Source organism: Salvelinus fontinalis, chromosome 9 (assembly GCF_029448725.1).
Source record: "Salvelinus fontinalis isolate EN_2023a chromosome 9, ASM2944872v1, whole genome shotgun sequence".
Taxonomy (NCBI): domain Eukaryota; kingdom Metazoa; phylum Chordata; class Actinopteri; order Salmoniformes; family Salmonidae; genus Salvelinus; species Salvelinus fontinalis.
In genome coordinates, this window is record NC_074673.1 from 16,321,788 (window position 1) to 16,337,871 (window position 16,084).

General features: G+C 43.2%; 1 protein-coding gene across 1 annotated transcript in view; it reads right to left on the reverse strand.

Moving 5' to 3' along the window:
• Positions 1-800: 800 nt before the first annotated feature.
• Positions 801-16,084, reverse strand: part of LOC129862169 (spondin-1-like) — a 118,162-nt gene continuing 102,878 nt past the window's right edge. The window contains exons 15-16 of the mRNA XM_055933564.1: positions 6,917-7,201; positions 801-2,141 (exon numbers count right to left, since the gene is read on the reverse strand). Coding sequence (XP_055789539.1) covers positions 1,972-2,141; positions 6,917-7,201 — 455 coding nt within the window. The 3' untranslated portion in view covers positions 801-1,971. The remainder of the gene's footprint in view (positions 2,142-6,916; positions 7,202-16,084) is intronic.

Sequence of the window (16,084 nt, forward strand, 5' to 3'; positions counted from 1 at the left end):
GAAGGACATCCCTGCCGGCCAAACCCTCCCCTAACCCGGACGACGCTGGGCCAATCGTGCACCACCCCATGGGTCTCCCGGTCGCGGCCAGCTGCGACAGAGTCTGGATTGAACCCAGAATCTCTAGTGGCACAGCGATGCAATGCCTTAGACCACTGCGCCATTCGGGAGGCCCTAGCCTCGCTAACGTTAGCCAGCTAGCTAATGTTAGCCAGCTAGCTAGAATTCGTAATATCACAAATATTTTGCATATTCGTAACAAGTCCATTAAATATTGTACTTTTTGCAAATTTGTAACATGGCACAGTGGTCTAAGGCATTACATCGCAGTGCTAGCTGTGCCACTAGAGATTCTGGGTTCAATCCAGACTCTGTTGCAGCTGGCCGCGACCGGGAGACCCATGGGGTGTTGCAAATTTGTTACATTTAATACTAATTGGAATTTGGAACATATCATACGAAATGGGTGAAGGACATCCACAAATGAATACATACCGTACAAAACGTTACACGTAATAAATGAAGTCTCTCAGATTTACAAGAATATTACAAAATGCTCTGAGACCAGCTTGAGCTGGGAGGTGGCTCATCTCTCTGAACCTGAAGCTGGGCTCATTTCTTTAAACCTGGAGCTGGGTACTCACTTTCATACTCAATTATTATTTTGTTGAGAGCTTTATGAAAGAATGGCTTCTACAATCATCTAGAAGTGCTTTAAGTGGGCAAATCATTCGACAGGACAAAACAGTACATGTCTTTAGAAAAGGTGGGAGATGAGCAAAAAGACATTCACAAAATGATTTATGACGTTTACTTTTATGGTAAAGATGATTTATTCCAAAATAGTAATATGGTATAGAGGCAAAAGAAGAAAGAGAGAGGACTGATAAAATGACTGAGAGAACATCTACATATGACTTTGGAAAGAGTCTTGTCTGACATTCTTATCAAAATACAACAACAAAAGAAACAAAATATGTAATTATGCACACTCAACAAGGCATGTTTAAGACTTTACATGTCTTACAATGGAATAAAAAGTCACAACAGATTCTTGTCTTGAAAATAATATTGTATTGAGGCATACAAAAACCTGTAATGATTGTTCACCTGTGCTTTGTCTTGGAATATAATTGTCAAATTAACAAACTACACACAGGATACACTATTTTCTATAAATTACTTGGTTGGTATTTTCATTCAATAACGTTTCAATACAATTAACACTGATTTTCCAAAAAAGTCTTACTGTGTATACGGAACTACTTTGTACAACCTGTATGGAGTATTGTGGTTCAACCAGCAAGGTTACTATGCTCAAATCAACTGGACAGTGAAGTTTGGAGACCTGCCTTAATGATACATGAATGCTGGAGTGAAACTCAACTCTCTGATGCGGATAAAGAAATTGGGGGCAGGAAAAATGCCAAATGCAAATTCCTTTTGATGCCCTAGACTGGAGGCCTGGACTGAAGTGGCTCTTTCTAAGATCTGCAAGTGCCCTTTAAAACATGGTTATCATCATCATTTGGCCACATTTTGAAGTCTAGGGCCACTACCAGTGAAGTCTTCTGACTGAGAAACGTTAGACATGCAAGAGTGAAAGAGTGTTATCAGTGCTAGCTAGTAAGGCCAATACAACTGTAGTATAAAGACAAAAATAACATTGTAAAAAAAGACGTGTTGTGTGTGATTGTGAAGTTGTGGTGTACTGTATGTTGGTTACATAGTAATACATTGGCCTGCTGAGTGAGGAGGCTACTATAAGACTAATGACTGACGCTGGTCTCGTCCTCAGCCCAGTGATCCACCGTAATGGAGTCTCTGGAGAATCTCTCATCTCCCTCCAACACACAGGTGCTGTATCCATCACACTGACTGCCAACCCAGGCTAAATCAACACTGACAGTCTGCTTCTCCTTCCTCCCCCCAGCCCTAACAAAGATAAACACAAATAGACAGCAGAGCCCCCTAGCAGGGCTGGACATTACAGGCACGGATCTCCTTCCTGTCCTTGCAGCTGGTGACCTGTGCAGGGGCACTCTTGGCTCTCTTCTTCACAGTCATTAAGCGCTCCTGGATCCCCCCACCGCAGTGCTTGGTACAGTCCGTCCAACTGGACCAGGGGTTCATCTTACAACCTGTGGGTACAAGTCAATGAGACGAGAGGGGGGTTTCCAACCTGGTCTCAGAGCATTTTGTATTATTCTGTGTGTAAATCCAAGACACTCCATTTAGTGTTACATTTCGTTAGCTAGAATAGGGGTTAGGTTTAAGATTGAGTTAAGTTAACGAGTTAGGTTAAATGGTTAAGGTTAGGGGAAGGGTTAGCTAACATGCTAAGTATTTGAAAAGTAGCTAAAAAGTAATAAGTAGTTGAAAGGTATGCGAATTAGCTAAAATGCTAAACTTGTCCGTGATGCGATTGGAATTCGCAACCTTTGGGTTACTAGATGTCTGGGTTATACGCCTACACCTCTACCCTGACCAACCACCCTCCTTTAGTTTTTACCTTAATTAACCATACCAAATGTAACAATACCAAATGTAACATTTCAAATTAAATGTAGTGTCTCAGATTTACATACAGAATAATACAAAATGCTCTGAGACCAGGTTGGGGTTTCAGGTGGCTTTACTTAGTAAGCCAAACGAATCATGCACCAAGTTTTTTACTTGATTATGACATATTAATTCATGTGAGCAAGCACAAGTGAGACATATCAAATGTGCAATGTTCAAGCCTTAATTTCATGACCAATCATTCTTAGCCTTACATTGGACTGAACAATCATCCATGCTCCAGAGAGCATGGAGTCCCGGTCCGCTCCCTACCGCCCTTTTTTAGTGATGATGAATGGTGGGTGGTGTGGGTTGTGGTGGTGGAGGGGTATTCTTCCCAGCCCCAGACAGATCTGTGGGGGTATTTGTCACCATCACCAGCTCATTAGCCACGGGTTAAAGAAACCTGTCTCTGTGGGGAGGCAACAGTCCAAAGCCCACCCTGACTGCTCTGCCTCTACCTGCTGGGAGCATCATGACGGCCATCTGTGAGCAGGCCCAGTCACTTTATCAACCTGACAGGGCTGATCAGCACTGAGTGTAGCCGCTCTAACACAGCCAGCCAGGCAGGAAGGGAGGGGGCAGCAATGATCATCTCAGGACTTGGGCGGATGGATTAAGAGTGGGCTGCATGAGAAATTTGACATGAGGAATGTCCGAACTGAGCTAAAGGGTAGAGCTGCCGCTTTCAAGGAGCAGAACTCCAACCCGCTTATAAGATATTCCGCTATGCTCTCAGACAAACCATCAAACAGGCAAAGCGTAAATACAGGACTAAGATTGAATCCTACTACACCGGCTCCGATGCTCGTCGGATGTGGCAGGGCTTGCAAACTATTACGGACTACAAAGGGAAGACCAGACGCGAGCTGCCCAGTGACACAAGCCTACCAGATGAGCTAAATAACTTCTATGCGTGCTTCAAGGCAAGCAACACTGAAGCATGAATGAGAGCACCAGCTGTGCTGGACGACTGTGTGATCACGCTCAACCTATTTTGTTGCCTTATAACCTGGAATTAAAATCGATTTTTGGGGGGCTTGTATCATTTGATTCATACAACATGCCTACCACTTTGAAGATGCAAAATAATTTTTTTTTGTGAAACAAACAAGAAATAAGACAAAGAAAAATGAAAACTTGCATATAACTATTCACCCCCCCAAAATCAATACTTTGTAGAGCCACCTTTTGCAGCAATTACAGCTGCAAGTCTCTTGGGGTATGTCGCTATAAGCTTGGCACATCTAGCCACTTGGATTTCCATTCTTCAAGGCAAAACTGCTTCAGCTCCTTCAAGTTGGATGGGTTCCGCTGGTGTACAGCAATCTTTAAGTCATACCACAGATTCTGGATTGGATTGAGGTCTGGGCTTTGACTAGGCCATTCCAAGACATTTAAATGTTTCCCCTTAAACCACTCAAGTGTTGCTTTCGCAGTATGCTTAGGGTAATTGTCCTGCTGGAAGGTGAACCTCTGTCCCAGTCTCAAATCTCTGGAATAGTGAAACAGGTTTCCCTCAAGTATTTCCCTTTATTTTGCACCATCCATCATTCCTTCAATTCTGACCAGTTTCCCAGTCCCTGCCGATGAAAAACATCCCCACAGCTTGATGCTGCCACCACCATGCTTCACTGTGGGGATGGTGTTCTCCGGGTGATGAGAGATGTTGGGTTTGCGCCAGACATAGCATGTTCCTTGATGGCCAAAAAGCAAAATTTTAGTCCCATCTGACCAGAGTACCTTCTTCCATATGTTTGGGGAGTCTCTCACATGCCTTTTGGCGAACACCAAACGTGTATGCTTATTTTTTTCTTTAAGCAATGGCTTTTTTCTGGCCACTCTTCTGTAAAGCCCAGCTCTGTGGAGCGTATGGCTTAAAGTGGTCCTTTGGACAGATACTCCAATATCTGCTGTGGAGCTTTGCAGCTACTTAATGTTTATCTTTGGTCTCTTTGTTGCCTCTCTGATTAATGCCCTCCTTGCCTGGTCTGTGAGTTTTGGTGGGAGGCCCTCTCTTGGCAGGTTTGTTGTGGTGCCAAATTCTTAAAAATGTTTAATACTGGATTTAATGGTGCTCCGTGGGATGTTCAAAGTTTTGGAATATTTTTATAACCCAACCCTGATCTGTACATCTCCACAACTTTGTCCCTGATCTGTTTGGAGAGCTTAGTGGCGTTGCAGACTCTGGGGCCTTTCAGAACAGGTGTATATATACTAAGATCATGTGACAGATCATGTGACACTTAGATTGCACACAGGTGGACTTTAACTAATTATGTGACTTCTGAAGGTAATTGGTTGCACCAGATCTTATTTAGGGGCTTCATAGCAAAGTGGGTAAATACATATGCACACACCACTTTTCATTATTTATTTTTTTTTCAAATTGTTTGAAACAAATCATTTTTAAAATTTCACTTCACCAATTTGGACAATTTGTTGTATGTCCATTACATGAAATCCAAATAAAAATCCATTTAAATTACAGGTTTTAATGCAACAAAATAGGAAAAACGCCAAGGGGGGATGAATACTTTTGCAAGGCACTGTACATGTTTCAAGCAGACCATCATAGTCCCAGGGCTCAAGATCTCCAAGGTAACCTGCCTAAATGACTACTGACCCATAGCACTCACGTCTGTAGCCATGAAGTGCTTTGAAAGGCAGGTCATGGCTCACATCAACACCATCATCCCAGAAACCTGAGACCCACTCCAATTTGCATACCGCCCCAACAGATCCACAGATGACACAATCTCTATTGCACTCAACACTGCCCCTTCCCACCTGGACAAAAGGTACACCTATGTGAGAATGCTGTTCATTGACTATTCATTACTAAGCTACCCTATGACTAAACACCTCCCTCTGCAACTGGATCCTGAACTTCCTGACGGGCCGCCCCCCAGGTGGTAAGGGTAGACAACAACACATCTGCCACGCTGATTCTCAACATGGGGGCCCCTCAGGGGTGTGTGCTCAGTCCACTCCTGTACTTCCTGTTCACCCATGACTGTGTGGCCAAGCTCGACTCCAACACCATCATTAAGTTTTCTAATGACACAATGGTGATAGGCCTGATCAAGAGACAACGATGAGACAGCCTATAGGGAGGAGGTCAGAGACCTGGCAGTGTAGTACCAGGACAGCAACCTCTCCCTCAATGTGAACCAGACAAAGGAGATGATTGTGGACTACAGGAAAAGGAGGGCAGAGCACGCCCCCATTCTCATCGACAGGGCTGTAGTGGAGCAGGTTGAGAGCTTCAAGTTCCTTGGTGTCCACATCACCAACAAATTATCATGGTCCAAACACACCAAGACAGTCATGAAGAGGGCATGACAACACATATTCCCCCTCAGGAGACTGAAAAGATTTGGCATGGGTCCTCAGATCCTCAAAAAGTTCTACAGCTGCACGATTGAGAGCATCCTGACTGGTTGCATCATCGCCTGGTATGGCAACTGCTCGGCCTCAGACGGCAAGGTGCTACAGAGGGTAGTGCATATGATCCAGTATATCACTGGGGCCAAGCTTCCTGCCATCCAGGACCTCTATACCAGGCGGTGTCAGAGGAAGGCCCTAACAATTGCCAAAGACTACAGCCACCCTGGTCATAGACTGTTCCTTTTGCTACCGCACGGCAAGTGGTACCAGAGCACCAAGTTTAGGTCCAAAAGGCTTCTTAACAGCTTCTACCCCCAAGCTATAAGACTACTGAACAGCTAATCAAATGGCTACCTGGACTATCTGCATTGACCCCCCCCCCTTTTTATACACTGCTGCTACTCACTGTTTATTATCTATTATCTATGCATAATCACTTTACCCCTACCAACATGTACATATTACCTCAATTACCTTGATTAACCTGTACCCCCGCACATTGACTCTGTACCAGTACCCCCTGTATATAGCCACATTATTGTTATTTTATTGTTGCGCTTTTATTTTTTACTTTTGTTTATTTAGTAAATATTTTTCTTAACTCTCATTTCTCTTAACTCTGCATTGTTGGTTAAGTGCTTGTAAGTAAGCATTTCACGCTAAGATCTACACCTGTGGTATTCGGCACGTGACAAATAAAATTTGATTTCACTTGATCTACATTCTGAGATACAAATAATACCTCAGCAGGACTTATGGGAAATCCAAATGAATAATGAGTGACTGGGAAATCATCGTCAGTGACAAGCCTGATTTATTTAACCCTATATTTGGGATATAAAGGATACATCAAGGTGGTGGATAAAGCATGTATCAATGATATAAATGAAAGAGGTGATAATTATGAAGATAAAAAATGTGTATATACAGTATATATGCCACACAGGTGATGATGATGACTGACCTGGCTGTTCCTCCACTGCTGCGTCCCGTCCTTGCTGTTTGCCCCTTCTCTTCTCCTTCCCGCCGCCCACCTCTCCCCCCCGCCGTCTCTTCTTCTCCTCGCTGGCCCTGGAGCCCCGTTTGCACTTCCTGATCTTACACTTCTTCCTCTGGACCGTCTCAGAGCAGGGCTCCCCTCCAAACTGGGGCTCCAGCTTCACCATGCGCGTCCTGATGGTGTGGCCTTTCCCGCAGGACTTATTACACTCGGACCACTCCGTCCACTCTGACACCATGCAGTCCGTAGCTGGGGAGAGATCGGGGGGGGGGGGGGGGGGGGTTTAAGTGACTGACTCTGTCCTTATTTGTTTATTTATTTGTTTATTCGGATCGCCATTAGCTTTTGCAGAAGTAGCAGCTACTCTTCCTGGGGTCCAAAAAAACACAAAACATGATAAGTAGCAAAACACTGAGACAAGAACAGTCACACACATTTAAAATACAACGATATACAAACACTACAACAACAAAAAAGAATGTGTGTTAGTGTGTGTGTGCTTGTGTTTGTGTGTGTCCCCTCATAGTCCCCGCCATTCCATGAGTTATTGTTTAATCTGTTGTTTTTTTAAATGTAATTTTGCTCTTTGTTTGAGTAATTGGAGATGGAAGGGAGTTCCATGAGATCATGGTACTCTATAAAAGTGTGGGTTGCCGTGAATTCGTTTTGGGCTTGGGGACTGTGAAGTGACCCCTGGTGGCATGTCTTGTGGGGTATGTATGGGTGTCTGAGCTGAATATTATTTGATTAGGCAGAAAATCTGGAATTTTCGGCACAGTAATATTTCAAATAAAAACTAGAATAGAATCAGTCAATCAGTCAACCAGGAAAGACTGGCATGTTGTTGATGTTAGTTCTATATGTGCAGTTAAGGGCAAGGCGTGCTGCTCTGTTTTGAGCAAGCTGCAGCTTTGTTAGGTCTTTCTTTGCTGCACTTTTTTTTGTAGTTCGTTCCAGTCATTGGCAGCAGAGAACTGGAAGGAGAGGCGGCCAAAGGAAGAATTGGTTTTGGGGGTGATGGCTTAGCAAGATGGCTTAGCAGTTCAGACGTCATTTTTGTCCTCGTACTGTCTTGTCCTGTATATATATATTTACACCTTCTTCGCATATCTTTTATATTTTTTTATTATCCAAGAACTCAACTACAAAAGCTTTCCTGCAACCCGCCTCACCAATTACAACAAAAAAGTATTATTTACCTCAAATCTGAAAATCCACAGTGAAGCTAACCAGGGGCTAATCAGAAGTTAGCCAGAAAGCTAACCAGAAGTTAGCCGAAAGCTAATTTGAAGCTGCCCAGAAGTTAGCCGGCTTGCTGGCTAGCGTTGGTGTTTCAGCTGCCCACGTTTTGTGGTCATCAGCTATTCCTTTAGCTCGATAATCTACCGGCACTTTTGTGCAACGCGACTCGGACCGGAGCATACCGGGACTTTTTTTTCCTCTCAGTTTCCCAGGATTTCAGCCGCAGGCTCTGGACATTTGCACCTTGATTTCGCAGCTAGCTAGCTGCAAACCGTGTGACTATTGGCTTACGTCGATCCCGGAGCAAACTTAAATTATTCCGGAGCTAGCCAGCTGAGGAGTTCCATCAGCCATTCCTGGGCTACAGTCACCTATCCGGACAGGTTTTTTTTTTGCTGCAGATACGGAGCCCCACCGGGCCTTCACGATTGACTGCCGACGTTATCTGCCCGAGGGAGTTATCCAACTGGCACCTCCGTCGCGACGTTACCTGAACGCTCACCTGGGGCCCGCTAATCGTTAGCTGTCTTATCGGCTGCTATCTTAATAAGTATTTCGGACAATTTTTTTTCTTTTTTTTCTTGGGTCACTATATCTATTTTGCCAATTGGATTGATCCCCTCTACAAGACACGGAACCCCACTAATCTACCGATGAAAACGCACGAGGTGTCTAAAAATAGACCTCCATCCTATGCTATCTTGCTACCGATAGCCATCTACCCGGCCAGCTGTCTGGATCGCCGTGACCCCAACCAACCTCTACTCACTGGACCCTTATTGATCACTCGATTAAGCATGCCTCTCCTTAATGTAAATATGCCTTGTCCACTGCTGTTCTGGTTAGTGTTTATTGGCTTATTTCACTGTAGGGCCTCTAGCCCTGCTCACTATACCATATCCAACCTTTCATTTCCACCACCCACATATGCAATGACATCACCTGGTTTCAATGATGTTTCTAGAGACTATATCTCTCTCATCATCACTCAATACCTAGGTTTACCTCCACTGTATTCACATCCTACCATACCTTTGTCTGTACATTATTCCTTGAAGCTATTTTATCGCCCCCAGAAACGTCCTTTTACTCTCTGTTCTAGATGCTCTAGACGACCAATTCTCATAGCTTTTAGCCGTACCCTTATCCTACTCCTCCTCTGTTCCTCTGGTGATGTAGAGGTGAATCCAGGCCCTGCAGTACCTAGCTCCACTCCTATTCCCCAGGCGCTCTCTTTTGATGACTTCTGTAACCGTAATAGCCTTGGTTTCATGCATGTTAACATTAGAAGCCTCCTCCCTAAGTTTGTTTTGTTCACTGCTTTAGCTCACTCTGCCAACCCGGATGTTTTAGCCGTGTCTGAATCCTGGCTTAGAAAGACCACCAAAAATTCAGACATTTTCATCCCCAACTACAATATTTTCAGACAAGATAGAACGGCCAAAGGGGGCGGTGTTGCAATCTACTGCAAAGATTGCCTGCAGAGTTCTGTTTTACTATCCAGGTCTGTTCCCAAACAATTTGAACTTCTACTTTTAAAAATCCACCTCTCTAAAATCAAGTCTCTCACCGTTGCCGCCTGCTATAGACCACCCTCTGCCCCCAGCTATGCTCTGGACACCATATGTGAACTGATTGCCCCCCATCTATCTTCAGAGCTCGTGCTGCTAGGCGACCTAAATTGGAACATGCTTAACACCCCAGCCATCCTACAATCTAAGCTTGATGCCCTCAATCTCACACAAATTATCAATGACCCTACCAGGCACCACCCCAATTCCGTAAACACGGGCACCCTCATAGATATCATCCTAACCAACTTGCCCTCCAAATACACCTCTGCTGTTTTCAACCAAGATCTCAGCGATCACTGCCTCATTGCCTGCATCCGTAATGGGTCAGCGGTCAAACGACCTCCACTCATCACTTTTAAACGCTCCCTGAAACACTTCAGCGAGCAGGCCTTTCTGATCGACCTGGCCGATGTATCCTGGAAGGATATTGATCTCATCCCGTCAGTAGAGGATGCCTGGATATTTTTTTTAAATGCCTTCCTCACCATCTTGAATAAGCATGCCCCATTCAAGAAATTTAGAACCAGGAACAGATATAGCCCTTGGTTCTCTCCTGACCTGACTGCCCTTAACCAACAAAAAAACATCCTATGGCGTTCTGCATTAGCATCGAACAGCCCCCGTGATATGCAACTTTTCAGGGAAGCTAGAAACCAATATACACAGGCAGTTAGAAAAGCCAAGGCTAGCTTTTTCAAGCAGAAATTTGCTTCCTGCAACACAAATTCAAAAAAGTTCTGGGACACTGTAAAGTCCATGGAGAATAAGAACACCTCCTCCCAGCTTCCAACTGCACTGAAGATAGGAAACACTGTCACCACCGACAAATCCACTATAATTGAGAATTTCAATAAGCATTTTTCTACGGCTGGCCATGCTTTCCACCTGGCTGCCCCTACCCCGGTCAACAGCACTGCCCTCCCCTCTGCTACTCGCCCAAGCCTTCCCCATTTCTCTTTCTCCCAAATACAGTCAGCTGATGTTCTGAAAGAGCTGCAAAATCTGGACCCTTACAAATCAGCCGGGCTAGATAATCTGGACCCTTTCTTTCTAAAACTATCTGCTGAAACTGTTGCCACCCCTATTACTAGCCTTTTCAACCTCTCTTTCGTGTCGTCTGAGATTCCCAAAGATTGGAAAGCAGCTGCGGGGACACTCTTGACCCTAACAGCTACAGACCTATTTCTATCCTACCCTGCCTTTCTAAGGTCTTCGAAAGCCAAGTCAACAAACAGATTACCGACCATTTTGAATCCCACCATACCTTCTCCACTATGCAATCTGGTTTCAGAGCTGGCCATGGGTGCACCTCAGCCACGCTCAAGGTCATAAACGATATCTTAACCGCCATCGATAGGTAACAATACTGTGCAGCCGTATTCATTGACCTGGCCAAGGCTTTTGACTCTGTCAATCACCACATCCTCATCGGCAGACTCGACAGCCTTGGTTTCTCTAATGATTGCCCCGCCTGGTTCACCAACTACTTCTCTGATCGAGTTCAGTGTGTCAAATCGGAGGGTCTGTTGTCCGGGCCTCTGGCAGTCTCTATGGGGGTGCCACAGGGTTCAATTCTTGGACCGACTCTCTTCTCTGTATACATCAATGATGTCGCTCTTGCTGCTGGTGATTCTCTGATCCATCTCTACGCAGACGACACTATTCTGTATACTTCTGGCCCTTCTTTTGACACTGTGTTAACAACCCTCCAGGCGAGCTTCAATGCCATACAACTCTCCTTCCGTGGCCTCCATTTGCTCTTAAATACAAGTAAAACTAAATGCATGCTCTTCAACCGATCGCTGCCTGCACCTGCCCGCCTGTCCAACATCACTACTCTGGACGGCTCTGACTTAGAATATGTGGACAACTACAAATACCTAGGTGTCTGGTTAGACTGTAAACTCTCCTTCCAGACTCACATCAAACATCTCCAATCCAAAGTTAAATCTAGAATTGGCTTCCTATTCCGCAACAAAGCATCCTTCACTCATGCTGCCAAACATACCCTTGTAAAACTGACCATCCTACCAATCCTCGACTTCGGTGATGTCATTTACAAAATAGCCTCCAAAACCCTACTCAATAAATTGGATGCAGTCTATCACAGTGCCATCCGTTTTGTCACCAAAGCCCCATATACTACCCACCACTGCGACCTGTACACTCTCGTTGGCTGGCCCTCGCTTCATACTCGTCGTCAAACCCACTGGCTCCAGGTCATCTACAAGACCCTGCTAGGTAAAGTCCCCCCTTATCTCAGCTCGCTGGTCACCATAGCAGCACCCACCTGTAGCACGCGCTCCAGCAGGTATATCTCTCTGGTCACCCCCAAAACCAATTCTTCCTTTGGCCGCCTCTCCTTCCAGTTCTCTGCTGCCAATGACTGGAACGAACTACAAAAATCTCTGAAACTGGAAACACTTATCTCCCTCACTAGCTTTAAGCACCAGCTGTCAGAGCAGCTCATAGATTACTGCACCTGTACATAGCCCATCTATAATTTAGCCCAAACAACTACCTCTTTACCTACTGTATTTATTTATTTATTTATTTTGCTCCTTTGCACCCCATTATTTCTATCTCTACTTTTTTTCTATCTCTACTATCTGTACTTTTTTTACTTTTTTTTTTACTTGCTATATTGTATTTACTTCGCCACCATGGCCTTTTATATTTTTATTTATTTATATATATATTTTGTTTGCCTTCACCTCCCTTATCTCACCTCACTTGCTCATATTGTATATAGACTTATTTTTCACTGTATTATTGACTGTATGTTTGTTTTACTCCATGTGTAACTATGTGTTGTTGTATGTGTCGAACTGCTTTGCTTTATCTTGGCCAGGTCGCAATTGTATATGAGAACGTGTTCTCAATTTGCCTACCTGGTTAAATAAAGGTGAAAAAAATAAATAAATAAATAAAAAAAACTTAACCATATTACTGGACAGCAATCAAGATGGGACAATCCCAGAGCCTGAATAACTAGTACAGTTAATTTTTGTTTTTATAACAGACATAACCCTCCCCAACTTCACAACCACTTTGTCAATATGACTTGACCATGATAATAAGGTTTAGGTCTCAGAGAATGTTTTGAAACAAACATAATACTTTTAGTTTTAGATATATTTAAGACCAGTTTATTATTAATCACCCATTTTGATACTGACTAACTCTTTATTTAGAATTTCAGTGAGCTCACTGGCTTTGGGTGCTGACATGTAGAGTGTGAAATCAATAGCATACATAGTTATAGTGGCTAAATACAGGGGGTACCGCTTTGTGTAAGACCAGTGGCAAATCATTTGTAAAAATAGAGAAGAGTAACGGCCTAAGGCAACTGCCCTGAGGGACACCGTACATATCTGATGTTATAGAAGCTTCCATTGAAGAACACTCTTTGGGTTCTATTGGATAAAAAACTATCCAACCATGTGATGGGAGGTCATGTAAAGCCATAGCAATTTAGTTTTTTCAATAACAATTCATGATCAATAACATCAAAGGCTGCACTGAAATCTAACAATACAGCTCCAACTATCTTATTATTATCCATTTATTTTAACCAATCATCAGTCATCTGAGTCAGTGCAATACAAATGGAGTGCCCTTCTCTATATTCATGCTGAAAGTCAGTAGTTATCTTGTTCTCTGAAAAAGAGCATTGTATTTGCTCAAACACAATCCTCTCCATCAGTTTACTAAGAACAGACAGCAAACTGATTGGGCGGCTGTTAAGGCCAGCAAAGGGTGCTTTAGTATTTTTAGGCAGTGGAATTACTTTAGCTTCCTCCCACGCCTGTCAACACACACACTCCTTTAGGCTTTGGTTAAGATATAGCAAATAGGGGTGGCAATACAGTCTGCTACCATTCTCAATAGTTTCCCATCAAGGTTGTCTATACCTGATGGCTTGGCTTATCCCCTCTCCCACACTAACTTGACCAAATGTAAAACAGCAACCATTCTCTTTCATTATTTTAATGTTTAATGTTTAATGCATTTCACTTCTGAGTTTTTCCACATTACTAGTGAAATAATTGGCAATATCAAAAGATTTTGTTATAAATAACTCATTAACTTCAATGAACGCTGGAGATTAATTGGGCTTTCTGCCCATTATAACATTTAAGGTAATCCACAGTCTTTTTCTATTGTTTTGTATGTCATTTATCTTTGTTTGGTAATATTTCCTATTTTTGTTAAGTTTAGTCACAACATTTCTCAATTCACAGTATGTCAATCAATCAGCTGAGCAGCCTGACTTGTTTGCCACCTCTTTTTCATCATTTCTTTAAACCATACAATTGTGAGGGAACATTTTTATCAGTGTGTGTATCAGATTGTACACAGATCGTATGTTTAGCATACATGCTTCTTTTCTCATAACCAATTGGGTTCATGCATGTGACTGACTGATGGTGCATGGAAAGAATCCTCACTATCAGTATAAGCAATTTTGCAGTATGCCCAGAACATTGCTCTGAGAACCGAAAGGGGTATCTCAGTGTCAAGGTCTCAGCTTGGAGAGAAGAAGCCTCGTGAGGTATTGGTCAGTCACGTGGAGGAACCAATGATAATGATGAATCATGAATCATGTAAATCATGCAAATATAACTTGTATGGATGCAACGGTACAGTGGGCCCACGGTTTGGTATGTATCATGGTTGTGGGCCATGGTAATGGTACGGTATCTCTATATTTACGTTTTTTTTAAAATCATATCACCCATTAAACAATGAACTCTTATTTTGTCTATAGACAAATAAAACTTTCCATTCAGAAAAATGGCAGCATTACTGACTAGACCTGGTTTCTGTCTCTACTGTATGAAATCAAGGGGAGAAAAACATAAAAATGAAAAGTGCTTCTTATCTTTGACAACCTGTAGCTCTTCATCTCCCAATCCAGTACATAGTGAACCGTCACAGTGAGGTAGCTTTGAGTTGCTCTGGAGGTCCAACTATCAGTGGAGAGAGCTAGATAGGGCGCCTGTGTCAATTCACTTTCAATTTCTCTCTGTGATGTTTCAGAGTTTGGGAATTACTTTGCTGCTGAAATGTGTGTGGGAGGGGACATTGTAACGCGGTTAAAAAAAATTCATCAGGTGACGAAATCCAGAGTCAGTAATCACCGAATAGGGCTGCAAATCTTTGGCTATGAATACTCCCACTACTTTCATTATTTCTTTATGTTTTTCTGAATTTGTCGCAAATTGTTGTTGGAAGGCAGCAGTGAGAGATTGTTTTCGCTAAAGAGTGGACTCTCCTTGCTCCAGCTCCACCTGCAAGGGATACGGCCGGGTGATGGCGACGTAAATGACACATCATGTTAGAAGTGTTTCCACTCGAGTAGCCGACGGTGGCAAAGCAATACTTGCAGACTGTACTTTGTTTGTTTATGGACTTCTTACCCTCGTCATCGTATTGAACACTGAATCCAAAATGATCCCACACAGCGGATTTAGTTTCCCCCCTCTTCACGGGGCCCCTTTAGGGAGGTTTCCTACTGAGATGTCATTCCAAATCGTCCATTGGTTGTTTAAGAGGGAGGGGGTTGCGGTCACTGCGGTTACCACGTTTTGAGATATTTCTGTGGAGTAAAGTTTGTCAGCCCTCAGGAGCCACCTAACAACCACAAGCCGCGCGTCTGGTTCTGTGGATCTGAATGTAAATACAACGTGCAATACAAGTCTGCAGCACAATAAACAAAGTTTTGGAAATTATAGGAAAATGACAGACATACCGTAATTCCGCGGTTCACGTGTGCGTATTGAACCGTAGGGGGCGTACCAAACGGTTCGATAACATACTGTGTACCGTTGCATCCCTAATAACTTGTCTGTGTAAGCATGTATATAAGGGAACTGAAGGGACCGCCCTGGCAGGGCTCCCGACGACGTGTACTATGGTGCATTGAGTTTGTTGGAACCTCTCCAGTTTGCTGACAATAAAGAATGATTAATTTAAGTTTACAAAATGTTTCAATTCATCATCGATAGATGGGGCTCAAACAGTTCTCACAGTTGATTTTTTAACATGTGCATGCTTGTCAACAATTGGCAAGCAATTGAATAATAATACATTGAATAATTTTACAAATACTTACAGTGCTGCATGTGCATACACTTCCTCATACACATTTTATTTATTTTTATTTCATCTTTATTTACCCAGGTAGGCTAGTTGAGAACAAGTTCTCATTTGCAACTGCGACCTGGCCAAGATAAAGCAAAGCAGTTCGGCACATACAACAACAGAGAGTTACACATGGAATAAACAAACATACAATCAATAATACAGTAGA